General features: G+C 45.5%; 1 protein-coding gene across 1 annotated transcript in view; it reads right to left on the bottom strand.

Moving 5' to 3' along the window:
• Positions 1-18598, bottom strand: part of LOC119371684 (CDK5 and ABL1 enzyme substrate 2) — a 169118-nt gene that overhangs the window by 13518 nt on the left and 137002 nt on the right. The window contains exons 5-7 of the mRNA XM_037642135.2: positions 4831-4963; positions 2773-2886; positions 1003-1078 (exon numbers count right to left, since the gene is read on the bottom strand). Coding sequence (XP_037498063.1) covers positions 1003-1078; positions 2773-2886; positions 4831-4963 — 323 coding nt within the window. The remainder of the gene's footprint in view (positions 1-1002; positions 1079-2772; positions 2887-4830; positions 4964-18598) is intronic.

Raw genomic sequence — 18598 nt, 5'->3', positions numbered from 1 at the left:
ATTCTCAGAGCAGTGCAGGCATAGAGTTAGTACAGACTCTAGAGGAAAAACTGGGCCGAAAGAGTGCCGACCACAAGAATGCCGCCATTCCACTACCATTGTCATTGTTGCCTTTGCAATTATTTCCAGATAGGCTAAATCTACCACTATTCATTGTTAGTGATACTGGCAATATTATTTGGAAAATGTTTTGGAAAGATTCAGGGCTATTTAGGCAATTTACTGTGCACAAGACTTGTGGCGCAGGAAGGTGCGTTTGCAGGCACTTTTGCTAGATGACGCCACCATATCCACTTGAGTTCAAGATTGCAGCCGATTGCGTGACTTCTGACTGATTTGTGAGTGGCAGTGCATCGTTGTCTGCACTTGCTGTTGAAACGTGCTTACAACTCTACTTCACGTGAGCTCACTTTTATTGGTTACGATGAAAACTGGATACTACCGTCAAGTCTAGCACATGTCTCAGGGGCTGGTAATGCTTGCACGGTAGCGTAATGGCGGTAATGGCGGCGCTTTTGTGGTCGGAGATTCTAATTCTGTATTAACTCTTTACTAATTCTGTACTAACTCTATAATGCAGGCACCGTCTGATTTCCGAGGCTATACCAAAAAGCCGTCCTGATTCTCAGCATTTAGGGTTCAGCGTCGCTTCTGGTGAGTGATAACGGCAGCTCGGTTTTGCTACCAAAAATGTCATCTATCACGTTGCATTCCACAGAGGTAGATTACTTGAACGCCTGCCACTAATCGAGTTTATTGTTTGCTAAGGTGACTCGTGACTATGACCTTGCTCGTTTATATATGTGTGTGTTTTACGAATAAAATCAGTTGATAGTTTGCGCTTGTTAGTCTCCCATCTTCTCTCGTCTTCGTATTTGCGCTATTCTACCATAAGCACAAATGTTACTGCGAGATTTTTGCGATGCATACTCTCTTATTTGACACGTTAAATTTTGCATTATCGCTGCTTTGCAAATCGAATGAAACCAATAAAGCACTCACTTTTATCCAAGCTGCTGGCACTGGGAGGCGTGGTGGCTGATGTTCCCGTGTCGTGAGAAATGCAGCGAGTGACATACTGCGTCGAAAAAGAAAAGACGTGAAACAATAACTGAGTGATGATGAGTTTCATTTTGGCATCTGGGCTACAAATCTATAATGCTTTTACTACGTCCTTCACTATCAGAAGAAATCTTTTGCTGCGAACTGTGATTGTGCGTTCCAAGCTAATTTGACGTCCAAAGTTTTGCAACAGATTATCACTAAACCAGGAGATGTAGGCTACACGTAAGTCAGTTGAAAGAAATATGCAGTTGCTGTGGCACTTAGTATATGGGCAGACTTGCAACACCTCACTGCCTTTGTATCTGTATTGTACTACTGGTGTATGTTAATCACTAGTTGACACAGCATTGCTAGAGGGCTAGCTTGTGTACACTCAAACCTCCTTATAACAAAGTCTCATCTGAAACGAAAATAAGTTTGTTATATCCGAAAATTCGTTATAAACGTATATTCGTAACACCGCATATATGACAAGGCTATTCTTCATTTTCTTCGTTATAACCGATAATTCGTTATATCCGTGTTCGTTATATCGAGGTTTGAGTGTAATGAAAAAAAGAGAAATGCTGTGATGATAATTAAAAGTGAAATGTTTTATGAAGTCAATATCGTATTTAGTCTTTTAACATACATTATTTCTCCTGAAAAATTTACTAAAACCTGGCACGCACAGCATTATGTTGTGAAACCAAAACTACACCGATAAGCTATCGTCATAACATTTAGGATTACTGTAGTATAGTGAGGCCCACATGGCATTGCAGGCACGAGACGGTGCCCACTTTGCAAGCTCGTTCGGCTGTCATGGTTCGCAAGGCATCACCTCATGTGGTATCTCGGATGCCATATCATCATCAAAGGTTCGGTTCATTTGGCTACTGATAGCTAAAAGGAAGCCTCTGAAAGCAGTGGTTTATTTTGCCTGGCCCACCATAGCTTGGATGAAACTTTGGTTTGGAGCAACAAGTCACAATTTTACTGTCTCAGTCTCTCATGATGCACAATTTGTGAGAGAATAATCAACAGCGCTGTATTTGTAAATTCTTAAAGTATAAAAATTTGGGTGCGTGCCGCTGTCAGAGGCAAGAAATTTTTCTTTTTCAGTCACGAAGACGGAGCCTGCATTACATTCCAAGGGTGTGTTAGAATCGAGTACATACGGGACCCTACTATAAGAACACGTACTAGGTTGCTATGATCAAATGTACGCAAATGAAGCTTTACGCTGGGTTAAGCAGCTTAATGTTAAGCTGCCTAAGGGTTAAGCTGCCCACGGGTTAAGCAGCGCAAGTAAACAGTGAACCGATTTCAGTTAAATCTGTTGCATATTTTGAGGAAAAAGTTGGGTGACACAAACTGCAGCATCTTCAAGTGCAATGTCCAAAACCACCTGGTGAGAGTGCCAAGATGAGAAATCCCAAAAGTGCACATTTTTTTATCTCGCAGAAATCATGGTCAGACCTATATAATGTGGTCAAACCAGCGTCTACTTCTGTCTTGTCTGCTTTCTGTGCCTATCCCACTTTCAGCGCTGTTTGATTCCCAGTCATGTACCAGCCACAGCACCACTAGCGTGTTATTTCTGAAACTTAAGCACGGATGTTGGAATTTCTAGACTTTATCGTAATCGACACAGTGATTACGCCAAAGATTCTTGGGTGATACGCCGCTGTTATATAAAAAAAAAAAAGAAAAGCAAAGGCTCACCTGACAGTGGGCGTGATGGCTGACGTCGGGGTCGTGAGATTTCGACCAACGGAACTGAACGGTCGACATGTGGTTCTGGCGCGAGGACACCAGGTAAGGACCAAAGGACAAATACTGAAGACGTTAAAAAAGAGAAATACATAGCTACATAAGCATCGTGTAACACACAAAGTGAGCTTCAAGTTGTCGCATGTAAGATATACAAGCAGCAAACTAGCATCATGACCACCACCATACCAGTCACTCTAATCAACCATGTAGGCACAACCGTGTGCTACGGAAACACTGAACGCTCATCTGAATGCTACGCTTCAAGCACAGTGATTGAATTAGCCATGGGCTACTTTTGGCGGGCAATTGCAGAGCATAGCAGTGGCCTAGAAATAGTAGAGTCTAATATGCACAAAGCGTGTGTACAGTAGCAATAGCCTAATCTTATGCCCAGCTAATTACTTCACGTTGCTATGAGATGCATTACAAAGTGGTTTGATGTGATTGCCTAATTGATTTTAAGTGGGACTGTGTTTCCATATGTGTGGCCTTTTGCAAAAAATATGCGTGCCATCACCAATTATCTTGATGGCTGCATGGTAGAGGTCACCATTTTGACAACAAACATGTCTTGATGACAAACAAAAAGTTATTTTAATTCCTCAGCACCAAAAATGTGACTACGAGACTACGACTACGAGAAACAAGACTATGAGATTGCACCAGACTATCTGCAATCTGTGCCGCCGAAGTACAGGCATTTGCGTCGGCGAGGCCGAAGCTCATCGCCGCCACCCCGCTAAAGGACCCGTGAAATTAAAGGGGACACTGAAGAGAAAAACAATTTTTTTGCGTATTAGTAAACTACAACTTCATAATACCGGAAACGCCAATCTTACTGTGTGGAGACGCTTGGTAGGCAAGAAAATGCGCAAAAAGAAAATGTGGGTGGCGACGCCACGTTGAAATTTCTGTGCCAATCGCCCTAACATCATAGATTTTGACGGCCTCCAGTAGGGCCTACGTAGTTTCAAATCGGTAAAAATGAAGTACATTGTCCCCTAAGGGGGCCGCGGACTTGACATATCAAGTTTCAGAAAATTTCGTTGAGCCAGTGACGCCAAAATACGAAAAATAGACTTTGAAATCCGTGACGTCACACGTGGATATTTCAGCGCGAAATTTAAAACTGAAACTTTACCCTTGATTCTCTCCTCCATTAATAAACCTATGATGGCGAAATTAAGGACATTAGAGTTCTAAGAGTACAATTTACCAATATAAACCGATTCATTGTTTCACTTTAGTGTCCTTTTAAACACGCGTACAGCTGCAGCGCTCGTGATGAATGCCATAGCAACAAATTGGAATGGGCGAGGTGCTAACTCCTTTAGGATCGCGTTGCTCTACAGAAGTCTGGTGTAAGGGAGCACGGCCACTCCAGTGAGTAAAGCTGTGTTCGTGCTGTCTGTCGCCTCCACACAAAGTAAGCAGTCAGAGCAAGCCGTCTACGGACGTCTGTCGAGATAGGGACCGCGCCCTTTTGACCAAAGTTCACACTTTCTTTTTCACAATGCCACGGCGCATGCACCTTCCCCAAGCGGAAAGGTCGCGAAACGCCCCTTTATCTCGGAGGCTTTCGTTTTTGCGAAATCGTATTTTCTGGCTCCTGTCAAAGCGGCAGAGAGCAGCACAGGAAAATGATAAAGGCGGATTGAAGAAATGAAAAAAGACACATACCTCCCGCCCCCCGTCTTCACCGGCACCCCTTCATGCTCCTTCGCCCGAGCCTGCCAGCGCGTTTATCTCTGCTTGAACTGCGCCCGTCTGCAGCTTTCGCTCGCACATTAGAACAATCGACGCCCGGGGCAATATATGTGATAGATTTGGACTTTATGCGGAACATGACGGCGACGGCAGAAATGCGCCAAGTGTTCATATCGCAATGAAAAACGTCTCTGCTAGGGCCCAACTACAATAGTTCGGCGCATACCTTTGCAGATGTGATGTCTGCAACATGCACGTCTGCAAGCGCGACGCTTGTACTGAAAGACGCAGCTGCATTACCTGTCCTTCTTCCGGTCGATGAATGCCAAGCAGCGACAGCATGTCCATCGCGTCACTGCCATCGTTGAGGGGCAGCAGCGGGCGGTTCCCGGACGTGTGACGTCGGCGCGAGGAGTCTGCCTTTGTCTCGGGCCTGCGAGCGGTGTTTCAAACAAAGACAAACAAACGATCAGCACTCCCCTCGCGTCCTCTGACTGTAGACGCGCTGTCACAGACACGTGGACATCAGGCCACGCAGCGCATGCCCAGCAACACGCATGCATCGCGGGGGCCTGTCTTATGCAGGCGGCGTATCGCAGCTGGGCACCCAAACAAAAACAAACGACCAAGACTCCCAAGAGGCCTTTGATGATAGACACTGCCGCAAAGCATCGCGCCGCGTATGCACACGCCCAGAAAGAAGAAAGCGTCCCCTGTCATCACATACAGGCAGCGACGCATCACTGGACCTCTGCGTAGTTAAATCATTCCGAAATTTCGTATGCCGAAAACATGAGGTGATTATAAGGCACAATCTGGTGGGACACTGCAGATTAATTCTGATTCCGACCATCTGGTGTTACACGAGCATTTATGCTGTACTGCTGACCCGAAAGTCGCGGGATCGAATCCCGGCTGCGGCGGCCGCATTTCAGTGGCGTAGCCAGGAATTTTGTTCGGGGGGGCTCACGTTGCAGCGCGACCTCCTCATTGAATTTTTAGAACGACTAAGTATACGAATAACATTTATTCATTTATTTATTTATTTATTTATTTATTTATTTATTTATTTATTTATTTATTTATTTATTTATTTATTTATTATATCCTCAAAGGTCCCATATGGGACTTTACATGAGGGGTGGGCGTCATAAAATGGCGGTATCGATGAAGGTGTATGTTAGGATGTGGTTGAGTCTGCTTCCTGGATGGCATTTTTGAAGCGCGCAAAATCGCGGATGACTGCTGCTTCGTTCGGAAGGTCATTCCAGTCTCGGGTGGTGCGCAAAAAGAAGGGCTGCTGAAATGAGGTGGTGTGGGCACATGGCGGAATCACAGCATTTGGATGACTTGTGCGATGACCTCGATGGACCGGCTGGATGAGGTGGTTGTCACGCGGGGTTGAATAAAAGAATCTGTGAAAAAGGCAGAGACGTGCAATACGACGACGAAGAGCAAGGGTAGAAAGATTTAACTGGGATTTGAGGGCGGAGACGCTCGAGTAGCGGGAATAATCTGAAACAATGAATCTGGTTGCTCGGTTCTGTACTGACTCAAGTATTTCGATATGATTAGTTTGGTGGGGGTCAAAGACAGCAGCTGCATACTCAAGTTTTGGTCTGACAATGGTGTTATAAGCGAGCAGTTTAACGAAAGGTGGTGTCATGGAAATGCTACGGCGTGTGTACCCGAGAGCGCGGTTATCGGAGTGAATTATGTGATTTATATGGTCGCCCCAAGATAGGTTACTCGAAAGATGGACACGCAGGTATTTAACCGAGTCAGTAGCAGCTATATGACAGTTGTTGATTGTGTAAGTAGCCGGCGTGTGGTTTCGGCGACGATGGAAAGAAATCAGTAATGTTTTTTCGCATTAAGGGACATCAACCAGGTGGTACACCACTGCTGAATACGTGAGAGGTCATGCTGTAGAGGGGAGACATTGGTGGGGTTATTTATAGGGCGGTAGAGGACACAATCATCAGCAAAAATACGGATGTTAGATTCAACGGAAAGCGGAATATCGTTAATGTATATTAGGAATAAAAGAGGCCCTAGGACGGTACCCTGGGGCATGCCGGACAAGACATGGGAGAGGTCGGAGGAGTGATCATTAACATGCACGAATTGTTTACGGTTTGTTAGGAATGTTTTAATCCAGCTAAAACATGCCGATGAAGGTTTAGACGCCAGGTTTTTAGGAGACGGGAGTGGGGTACCTTATCGAAGGCTTTTTTTCAAAATCTAAGAACAGTGTGTCGATTGGGGTGTTACGGTCCATATGAAGGTGAATGTCGTGCAGGAATAATGTTAGTTGGGTCTCGCATGAGTGATCTTTACGAAAGCCATGTTGGTTTGGGTGAAAGAAGTTTACGGATGATAAAAATGTAGCAACATGAGAAAAGATGACGTGTTCCATGATCTTTGAACAAACACTAGTGAGCGAGATTGGTCGGTAGTAACGTGCAAATGAGCGGTCACCTTTCTTGAAGAACGGAAAGACCTTCCCAACTCTCCAGTCTAATGGGACTTCACCTGTGTCGGGTGACTGCTGAAAAATGATTGACAATATGGAACTACATACATGTTTAGTATTTTTCAGAATTTTGGCGTTTATGCCATCTATACCGCATGACGAAGAGTTCTTTAATTGGTTAATAACTTTTACAATTCCCTCTGAATTGAATGTAATCTTTGGCATTGGCGGAAAAGCAAAATGCGGAAAATCAGGAAGTTCGTTGTTAGGTTCGTTAGTAAAGACTGAACAAAATGCAGAGTTGACGGATGGAACGTCGCAGTCGGCAACGGGGGATCCAGAAGTGTCACAAAGAGAGACTGTGGTTTTGTCGTTCGGTTTCCTAATTTTCCAAAAGCGGCGTGGGTATGTACATGTATTACCATGTACATACATTGTCACTGGTATTGCCATTAATATGTATTACCAGTGACAATTTGTATTAGATGCTGCAAATCACTTCTTGAATGCTGCCCTCTGTTAAGAACGAGTAAGAAATGTGTTTTTTCGTAAAAATATTATGTTGGCATGCCCGCAAAATCTTTCCAGGAATAACTGTCTTCAATCTTTTCAATATTTGTGTTTGTGTGTGTGTGTAACAGGTACGGCAAATATCACGTAAGCTTCGGAACTGCATCAGCTTTGAACTGAAGAGGTGCCCGATAACAAAAAAATGAAGTCCACGAAATAACCAGGATTTTAATGCAGATTGTTTACGCAAAATGTTAATCTTTTTGCACAAATGATGCGGCCAGGGAAAAGCAAGAATGGGAAAGTACACCTCGAATACGGGCAAAATATAAGTCACCGGAAACAGTGCGCAGTATGCTTACGCAAAACTTCACAAATGTACATTTAAATATGCAATCAATAAACGGAACTAAGCAATGATCACTATACATAATGGCCAACTGATATGTCCTTGGGCCAAGCTGCTGTCTCGGACGCACCATGTAAACAGAACTATAAAGGAAGAGCGCAGAAATAACGAAAGAAACTACTTCAAAACTGTTTTACAAGTGCGAACCACTATTGTGCACTCAATTTAAAGGAAGGTTGCCGCTTCTAGTTCAAAAAGCAATGAAGAACAAAAACGACAAATGAAAGTAACAAACAATGCTGTTAGTACGGCTTCTCAATAGTTGAATTTGTTTGGTAACGCCGCGTATGCCGACCTCTCAGTGAACAAGGTGAAGCTGTCGATTGGCTGGTAATGTCCACCTGATGCCCGTATTCTTATGTTTATATTAGGTCACAGTGTTAACTGCTAAAAGGTACAAAATCCTCACGGCTTTAAAAGGTGGTGAACAATAATATTGCGTCAGAATTACGGGCTCATTGACCTGAACTCTGCAACAGTAGTGTCTTTTCCTTTCGTTTGCGCTGATTTTTGTCCTGCTCGGTATCAAAGGACAACGTTGACCCGGCGAGGAAGCTTAGCGAAGCGGTCAATGACTTCCGACACGCTGATGTCGACATTTCTGTGGGCGTACAGAAGTGCCTGGCCAACCATGCGTTCCTCAGACATCGTGGAGCGTAAGTAGTTCTTAAGTAACCTCATGCTTGAAAACGTTCCCTCTGCGCTGGCAGTGGTCACTGGAAGGGTGACTAGAATCCGGAGTAGCTTGTACACATTCGCACAGAACCTGCTGTCGCAATGAGAGAGGGCATCGGTTCCTGTACCGGGGCTCTGGTTTGCTGCTTTGTTCGCCCACTTTGTCCACCATAGTCGCAGTTCTCCAAAACCAGCCCTCGTTTCGACGTCATGCGCAAAAACGGTCAGGAGATTTTCTGCTCCTTTCTCCCGATCATCTTGCATTGGTGGTATTGCGGATGATACAATTAATGAAAAGTCCTTTAGAAGTGTCCTGTGCTGTTCGAACCGTTGGTTTAACTGGGCTAGTACGTGGTTCATGAACGGAATGAACAGCGTTCTGCGAAAATATTCTTCCGCACTTTCGAATGCATTGCTCCCAAGGTTTTGCTTCCTGACACCGGCTCGACGGCTGGTGATCTCCACATTCAGTTTTTCTGCCAATGCCTGCATTTGTGCAAATATTTTTGAGAAAGAAACATTCGTGTTCTTGCGGTCACTTTCAATTGTCTGCTGTATCACTTCTATGTCGTCAATGGCAGCGCTCATGTCGATACTCCTCGTCTGCAGCTTATTTGACAGTGGCAAAGTCAGTGCTAACACGTGTTCCGTCACATGCAGGCTTACAAGGAACGCTGGTGAAAAGAGTGCCAACATTAGACTGTTTGCCTGCACTGGACTTTCGCCATTTCCGTTAAACTTAGTCTCCTCTAGTGCTGCGATCAACGGCTGAAAGAGGCTCACAAATGAAAGCACTGCATCGTGCTTCTCGGCCCAGCGCGTTTCGCATAGTCCCAAAAGGCGCTGCCTTGTAGGCTCAGGACAGCTCAAACTTATCACTTTTCGCAAAACGTGTGAGCGGCTAGATTTACGGAAAAAGGCTGACGTCGCCTTCAGAGTCCCAAAACAGTTTCGAATGTCTGTGATGGAGCATGCTGCACACACAACTAGATAAAGGGAGTGACACGCGCAGTGAATACATAGAGTGCGGCTGGATATTTCTCACGGACAGCAGCTTGAACACCATTCGTTTTGTCGGCCATCGAACTTGCACCACCGTAGCCTTGACCACGGAGATGCTGCATGTTAATTCCCATTTCTATAAGGAGCCTTATGATGGTGTCGGCCAGGGCCCGGCCATTTGGTCGTGAATTGGCACAAAGCCTAAGAACACTTCTTCGATTCCGTTCGCATCCTTATTAAGGTACCTTGCACAAACAGTAAGCTGCTCGATACCCGCAACATCCGTCGTTTCATCAGCAAGTACGGAGAAGCAGCCTGCAGCGTTTACTTTTGCGACTAGGCTTTCCTTGATGATTGCAGCAGAGATTTCTATAATGTGGTTTTGTACATATAAACTAAAATATGAGGCCTTATTTGGGCAACTTTCCAAATGCTTTTTTTTTATCTGTGTCGCCACAATCCGCGCGCATGCGAAGCAGCTCTTTGAAGTTGCCTGTATTTGTAGAGGAGGCTGTGCTTGAATCCATGGGACCACTGTCTCTATGTCCACGGAGAGCCACACCTTGCCACCCGCAAAAGAGAACTGTCTCAACAATAGGCTGTAACTTCCTTCGGATCTCTCTTATTTGAATTTGCCTGCCATGGTCCAGCTGATCAACAACACTGGGCACACATCCTGAGAAGGTTTGAAGAAAACTATCGGCTACCAGATGAGCGTCAGTGTGATATTTAGTGACTTCATGTGCACCGAAGACTTCGAGGGCGTGCTTCCACTTTTGAAATGGATTGGATACGAGGGCCTTAGTGCGCGCATGTTGGCCCTTGCCAATCTCACTTCTGCTAAAAAGGACACACACTCGGCAAAACGCACCCTCTTGATGCGCTAAGAAGCTAAGCCATCGGTACCTGTCCAGCCAAGCCACGTAAACATTCGTTTCTGCCAAGGGCGTCCGCAGAACTTTTTCCAGGGGAGTGCATCAGCAGTGGGTGGGGGAGGGGGAGGGGGGCATACAGCATAGGTAGCTTTTGTTTCATTGCCGTGACATGACCGGCAAGATTAGTCCATAGCAGTATGTAACGTGCAAAGTTGGCTGGTAATCCTGAATGTTGTTTCACGCGGATATGCGGGACTGGAGTGTGCTAATCAAGCTGTGTAGCTTACTGCTACTGCATAGAAAATTATTATCCGAAATTCCAAGGGGGGGGGCACCTGCCCCCCCTTGCACCCCCCTCCGGACGCCCATGGTTTCTGCTTAAAATCGTTCATAGACTTAAACATATAGCATGGCGGAGGAATCCAAGGAGAAGCTAGCAGTTGATGTTTTGTGTCATCATCCACTTTTGAGCCATCTGTGTAGAGCCCGATATCAAACTTGCTTCTGCTAACATTTTGAGGGTCATAAAAAGATAAATAATTAAATAAATGATAATCAGGCTGAAGCCCAATAAATCCCACCACACGGGTGACGCCGCTGGTTGGTGGTGTATGAGAGCACGAAAAATTTCGGGGGGGGCTGAAGCCCCATAAGCCCCCCCCCCCCCCCTGGCTACGCCCCTGCCGCATTTCCATGGCGGCAAAATGCTGTAGGCTCGTGTGCTTGTACTTAGGCACACGTTAAAGAACCCCAGGTGGTCGAAATTTCCGGAGCCCTCCACTACGGCGTCTCTAATAATCATATCGTGGTTTTGGGACGTAAAACACCACAAACTAAATTATTTGAACATTTCTGCATTTGCACCTATCGAAATATAGTCACCGTGGCCAGGAATGAAACCATCTGCAATGTTAGCGTCTATTTAATTGAAGGAATGGTGCGGCATATTCGTCGACATTAATTTTATCTGATGCGAACTTTCCCCGGCATCTTGCGACCTGCTTCCATGGAAACTACGGCGGAAGGAGGTTATATGGTTAGGTTAGGTTAGGTTAACTAACGACTGTGCACGTGCCCGATATTCAGTGACACCTCGATCGTGATCGCAACGAGGTTCTCACACAATCGTATCGGATTACGAGATAAATCTTGGTTGTGGGCTTCTGTCGACAAGCTACACATTGTACGTAGTAATTCTCGAAGGAGCGCATCGTATGCTGACTACTCTATGGCCTCGCGCCCGATGCCTCGCATCTTGCTGTACGTGAAGCGCTGGCGCCACAACAAAAGGAACTGACAGCGCGCTGACGGCAGTTGTCATCGCTATAGCTGCTCACAGCGTGCGTCCTTTTGTCGGGTGCGTCTACGTGACCATGCTCCGAGCTTCGCAGCTAAAAGAATGGTCGCTACCCCCTAAAGACGATTTTTTTTTTTTCTTGACAGGTCATCAAACGCGCGCACCACCGCCTTCGCGACGCAAAGACCACGTGTTCGCCATGTGCTCTACACACACGTGGAGTGTGTACACATCCATGTACGACGAACACACAGGTGGACTTTCTTTCTTTCGTGACGAAAAACCGCGCAAGGTCGCCGGCTCTAGTGAACAGTTGGCTGATTCGACTCGTTGACTGGTTCAATTGATTGCTATTAGTAAATGGTGGTAATTACGGGTAGTATGTAGTAATTGCTGTTGTAGTATAAGAGGACCGCACGTTAATTTTTTTTTTTACAACCAGGGAGTTCCCAACTTCAGTGTGCATCCGAGCACGGTACGCGAACTATCCAGATTTCGCGGATGTCATGAAAGAACGCGTGGCTTCAGCCGGACTCAGTGGCGTAAGTGGTCGCGGCTGATGCTTTACAAAAACTACGGACTGTCCTTTTTTTTAATTAATTAACGCTATACGGTACACGGTATTTGTCATCTGGGATGCAATCGTATATAACAGTTCGTACGTCATGCTTTGCACGGGAGTTTTCTTTTTAACGCTGACCCAAAAAGCTTCTCCTGAAACTGCACTTGTAGTCTTATACAATGATTGGAATTGAAAGAATAATAACACAAAACAACAAGTCCTGCATTATTCGAGCACCAAAAACAGCCGCTCCCGCATCCCGACAACCCACTTCGTGCGCTCTGTAAATCAGGCTTCGCCGCACAGCGCATGCGTGGGAGGTGAAGCCGCACTTCCGGGGTACAACTGGAGAGGAGCCAGATGGGGCTTTTTCCCCCTTCTTTCTTACCCCTCCAACGAATCGATTTCGAGCACGGCGCGCCAGGGGCGGCGCCAGGATTTTTTTACTGGAGGGGCACCCACGACAAGTGGGTTCCTTCAGGGGGGCAGAGAGGCTGGGAACATATGCATTGTATTTTGACTATGCTTGCTATTGGGGGGGCAAAAGGGGGGCAGGCGGAAATTTTGGGGGGGCTGGAGCCCCCCCAAACCCCCCACTGGCGCCGCCCCTGCGGCGCGCGCTGTCGTCAAGCGGCTGTTCGCGTAACGCAATCTATCCCGTGCTCACCGCTGATAACGGGCTTTCAAAGCGAGCGCTTTAATGCCGTCTCGCTTTAAAACAACGGTCGGGACGACACGTGTTGCAATCACGCGGGGCCCCTATCGATTTCCCCTTTTGCCGGAACCAATTATATTTTTTCAATTAACCAGGCCCTTACGAAAGCGAGGTTCTGGAACATAAACAAAGGGAAAAGATAACTCTGTGTCCTACTTATACAAAGGAAAAGCTTGTCGTACAGTACAAAATTTTGCGGCCAATTTCCCATGGAATTGTATGTAGTCAAAAGCTTGAGTTTCCCATTTGCGGGAGGATAGAAAAAAAAGGAGGGGGGGTGTATCGATGCTGCCAGCATCTACAGGGGGAATTGGGAGCAGAAAGATTAGTCAAGCCACATAAACTGTGCGTTGATTAGAATAACAGAGAGCTGGACTAAATGGCAGGTGTTATGTTAAAGGGCGCCCCTAAACAACGTCTGAAAATGCAAATAACGAGCGTATTATTCTCTCCTGGCGTTTCCCGTCTTTTCGGCACAACAACTGACGCCAGCAGCCACTTCACGTGACTTCAAGAGGAAATACGCGCTCGATTGGTCCATATATGAGATGGGTATCAGTTGTAAATTGTCTCTGCTTCGTGATGCGGTCAAACGCCCGTTCTGCCTTGTCTGATAGCGAAATCCTGATAGGCTCAACGCTTAGTGTTGACGTTGTACACGTGTTTTATGAAGAAACAAGTGGTGAGTAGAATATAACGTCTGTAGGAAGGGTATAGTGAATGCGAGAAAGAAACCGCTGTCTCGTGCCCTTTAAAAGACTAGACGTGCAAACACGGACACAAGACAAGTCAAGACAACAACAGACTCCGACTAACAACTGAAAAGGAGCACAGCGGCGGAACAGATAGGCACAGAAACTTATCTGCGCATGCACAGGCCAATAGGCAATACCTATCGATACGGCACGCGTGGGGGGGGGGGGGGGTCTACGTGAGAGATAACTGTTTAGGCATTTTACTTCTTCTTTATGTAAGTTAATCGACGGTCATGCGCTGATAAGTTTTTATGCCTACTTTCTTTTCCTCAGCTGTGCGCTTTTTCAGTTGTTAGTCGGCGTTTCTGTTGTCTTGACTTCTCTCTTGTGTCCGTGTTTGAACGCTCAAGACTTTTAACACGTGCGTTGATAGTGCACGCGTAACACAAAATAGCTGTGACATTGTTCCTATTAAAATTGCGAAGTTTGCGGAAGGTTTATTCCAGCAGTATACTATATGTCTAGTACAAAAATGCAGCCACTCTCGCTAATTAGCGTTGCTGAGGTATGCACCCCAGGATGGGAGGGGGAGATAGATAGATAGATAGATAGATAGATAGATAGATAGATAGATAGATAGATAGATAGATAGATAGATAGATAGATAGATAGATAGATAGATAGATAGATAGATAGATAGATAGATAGATAGATAGATAGATAGATAGATAGATAGATAGATAGATAGATAGATAGATAGATAGATAGATAGATAGATAGATAGATAGATAGATAGATAGATAGATAGATAGATAGATAGATAGATAGATAGATATATAGATAGATAGATAGATAGATAGATAGATAGATAGATAGATAGATAGATAGATAGATAGATAGATAGATAGATAGATAGATAGATAGATAGATAGATAGATAGATAGATAGATAGATAGATAGATAGATAGATAGATAGATAGATAGATAGATAGATAGATAGATAGATAGATAGATAGATAGATAGATAGATAGATAGATAGATAGATAAGACAGACAGACAGACAGACAGACAGACAGATAAACTGCGGCGTCATTAATAAAACCAGACACGTACACGCTAGTACTACCCTACTAATGGGATGCTTCATCGCAAATCCATGTGCGGCTCGGTTTGCGATGCGGAATTTCATTAATCCCCGCACGATTGTGTAGGGCTACGCAATTAACTAAGCAAGCAGGTTAATCCCGTACGGAATGTCAGGGGGATTTGGTTCACAATGCGAAGACCTTTAATAACAACACGCTTTAAACACGGGCGCTTGTTGTTTCGATTAGGGGAACGGGCATAACACACGACTCCAATTTCGTTAGCTCCTGAATTAGTGGCCCATTAATGAGTCCAGAATTGAAGGACGGGGATTTTTACCGTTTAATGGCAGCAAATCCCTCGCGTGCCCCCGACTGAAGCGAGCGGCCCTCCGTTTACTCATTGAAATGGCAAAAAGGATTTGACTCCTTTCGTTATAATGGCGGTGCGCATGGAAATGCAGTTAAGGCGCTTCAATGCACGTGAAAAGGACGGATTTGGCCGCTTAAAAGGAAGCTAATCGCTCGCCGTTCCGGTGGAAAAAAAAGCGAGCGGCTGTGTTTATCCATTTAAATGTCGCTGGGATTTAACTTCTGTCGTCATACTGGCTTTTAGGGATTGCCTGCTGGCGAGGATTCTTTTTTCTTTTTTTTGTGTTTTATCCATACGTGCATGTTAATGAGGAGAGCCCGCGAGCTCGAAATTTAGTTTTAGCGAATCGAGCTTGAATTCGTTAAAAAGTTCTGAAACAGCAAATGGCGAGCAGTTTCTTTCTTCCTTTCTTTTTCTTTCTTTCTTTCTTTCTTTCTTTCTTTCTTTCTTTCTTTCTTTCTTTCTTTCTTTCTTAAAAGGAAGTACCAAGCTTAGTGCGCGATGAGATCGCGCGAGTGTGTGTGTAAAGAAAAAAAAAACAAAAAAAAAAACTCGCCACGTCACGTTCGAATTCCCGTGATGACGTCAAAGGTCGTGGCAATTAACTGCTCCTCCAGACTGTCGTTCTTCGTGCGTAATAGTATTAAGCTTTTGTGGAACTTCTCTTATCTTTTCTTAATAAAACAAACTGACGGGGGTCCCTTACGCATTCGCCTAACACGACTCCGAAGGAGAAATAATTAAACCATGTCCAACGAAGACTACAGACCAACACTTACATAAATCTGCACACTCTGCACCTGATCTACCCGACGGCGTATAGAGACATATATGTCCGTGGTGTGGAGCAACAGCGACATTTTTTTTTTTTTTTTTCACATCACGTGGGAGTGTGCGGAGCACGGAGAAGAACACGACACAAAATGACACATGTGACGAATGGGAGGCGCTGCTGTCTAAGCCCGGCCCTGAAAGATCAGCTACGACTGATCCAAAGAGCTGAACGGACGGCTCGTGCCAGTGGGGCCTTGGAATAGAGGCACCACCCTTCCGGACAGACTACGCTTTTCATTCACATATATATCTCCCTGCGGGGCACTGGGGTTCTAGCCTGTCTGGTGTCTGTACACAATAAAGTTTTCTTACTACTACTACTGCTACTACTACTACTACTACTACTACTACTACTACTACCACCACCACCACCACTACTAACTACTACTACTAGTACTACTACTACAGTCGATGCATTTGGTCCTCCCCCGTCCCCCTTCGAAAGCTTTCTGCACCTAACGTGGTTTTGCACTGCCTCCAGGATCGGAGGCGTTGCAAGCGTTCTGCACCTCACCTGGTTTTGCGCAGCCTCAGTGATCGCCCCACCTTTGACCAAGCGACGACGTCACGTGATGACGTCATCAGGTGACGTCACGTTATGCGACGCAACAGTGACGGCGTGATGACGTCACACATTTTGGCGATCTGTGCCGTCATGATGACGTCACCACGGGATGAATTTTCGCATCACTTTTGTTGACGCCGACGCCGCGGGACGCTGACGCCGCCGACGGTAAATTTTCGCGTTTGGTGAGGCATCTAAGACTTCTGCCTTAATAATAATAATAATTTGTGGGGTTCTTCATATACGTGCCAGAGCCACGATATGATTATTATGCACGCCGTTGTGCGGAACTCCGGATTGATACTGATGAACTGGGGTACGCGGGCGTTCTTGCATTTCGCTCCCATGGAAATAACGCCGCCGTGGCTGGGAATCGGACCCACGACCTCGAGCTGAACTGCACGACACCATACTTGACACTTTGCAAAATAGTGAGGCCTTTGCCCTGCAGTGGGCGTAGTCAGGCTGATGGTGATGTTCATACAGAGAGAAAGGGAGAAACGAAAGAAGGGAAAGGCGGCGATTAGTGGCGAATGAAAAAAAAGGACAGTTTGTCTGTGGTCGCGGATGTTCGTGTGGAAAACATCTGCTCACGCATGCGCAGTAACTATTTTGCAAACTGTCACTTGCTAATTAGCTACCACTAGCTACCAGTCCGTTCCTCCTCTAGAGGAAGAAGCGCAGGCGATATCCAGCCCTGCCCTTTCCAGCTTTCGTATTCTTACATACGTTTTTTTTTATTCTTTCTTTTTATCTGCAGTTCGTAAAGTGAGTCCCTTAATACAGCGTGCGCAATTACGTCACACGCCCCTCAGACACGCGCGGACCCGTAATCAACGCGTTAATCGCTCCCCGATCTAATCTACTTACTTCTCGTCCCTTCCATCTAACGCCGACTTAAATTTGTTCGTAGCTTCTTGGCGTTACCCTGTAATAGGGAGCAGTAGATTAGGAGGTAAAAGAGGAAGGGGGGTGGGGTGGGAAGGAGGATACAACACGGGGCCGAGGACGTCGATCAATCTAGACGTAATTATATAGAAAGAGCTCCGCGCGATGCTTTCGCCAGCTGGCGGCAATTTCGATTTCGTTGAGGACGGGCAAAGGAAAAGAAAAGAGGGAAGGGAGACTACGGCCAGTGCCGATAAAACTTGCATAAGATGAAACGCTGAGAGATAGATTAACGATGGCACAGTAAAGGCGCGGGAAGACATGGAAGAAAAAAATAAGTAGAAACGTTATTACGGTGATCTTGGGATTAGTGCGCGCGTGGAGGTAATCGAAAAAGACGGCAGAAGAAGGAGAAGAAGGAAAAGTGGTCGAAAGAAGGGGATGCTTCAGGCGGGCGTGGATGAGCTGATAGCAATGGCGCCACACCTCGTGTTTTACGAACCTGTGAGTTGGAGGTGCCTGCTATTGTGCAGACGTGTGTAATGGTCTCCCGGATAAATGTATCGATCGATCCATCGATCGATCGACCGATCAATCAATCAATCAATCAATCAATCAATCAATCAATCAATCAATCAATCAATCAATCCGAATGAAAACTAAACAGCGACACTATATATTAGCTTAACCTGATTAGACTGATTGCAGCGTTCTTTGAAAACTACCTTTTCAAGATTTCTTTAGTGGAAGAACGGTGTTTAGTTGTGGATAAAATTGAGGGTAAATTGACAAGTTTGTCTCTTTCCGGCAGCGAAATATGAGAGCTCGTGTGAAATGTTCATTCATTCATTCATTCATTCATTCATTCATTCATTCATTCATTCATTCATTCATTCATTCATTCATTCATTCATTCCCTTTAATCTTTCCCATCCCAGCGCTGGCGCGATCGCGCTGTTTTGGCGCAGGAATTAAAGCTAATAAGGCGGCAATAGGGGCCTCATGTTTGTGATGCGCTGCAGGTAGAAACGGACCAAAAAAAAAACTGTTATTGTTTCCTCGTTCTTTTCTGGTCCGTGTCTACCTGCAGCGCATCACAAGCATGA

This window comes from Rhipicephalus sanguineus, chromosome 10 (assembly GCF_013339695.2).
Source record: "Rhipicephalus sanguineus isolate Rsan-2018 chromosome 10, BIME_Rsan_1.4, whole genome shotgun sequence".
In the NCBI taxonomy this organism is placed as follows: domain Eukaryota; kingdom Metazoa; phylum Arthropoda; class Arachnida; order Ixodida; family Ixodidae; genus Rhipicephalus; species Rhipicephalus sanguineus.
Note: the sequence above shows the minus strand (reverse complement) of the source record. Positions and strands in the feature narration are given on the sequence as shown.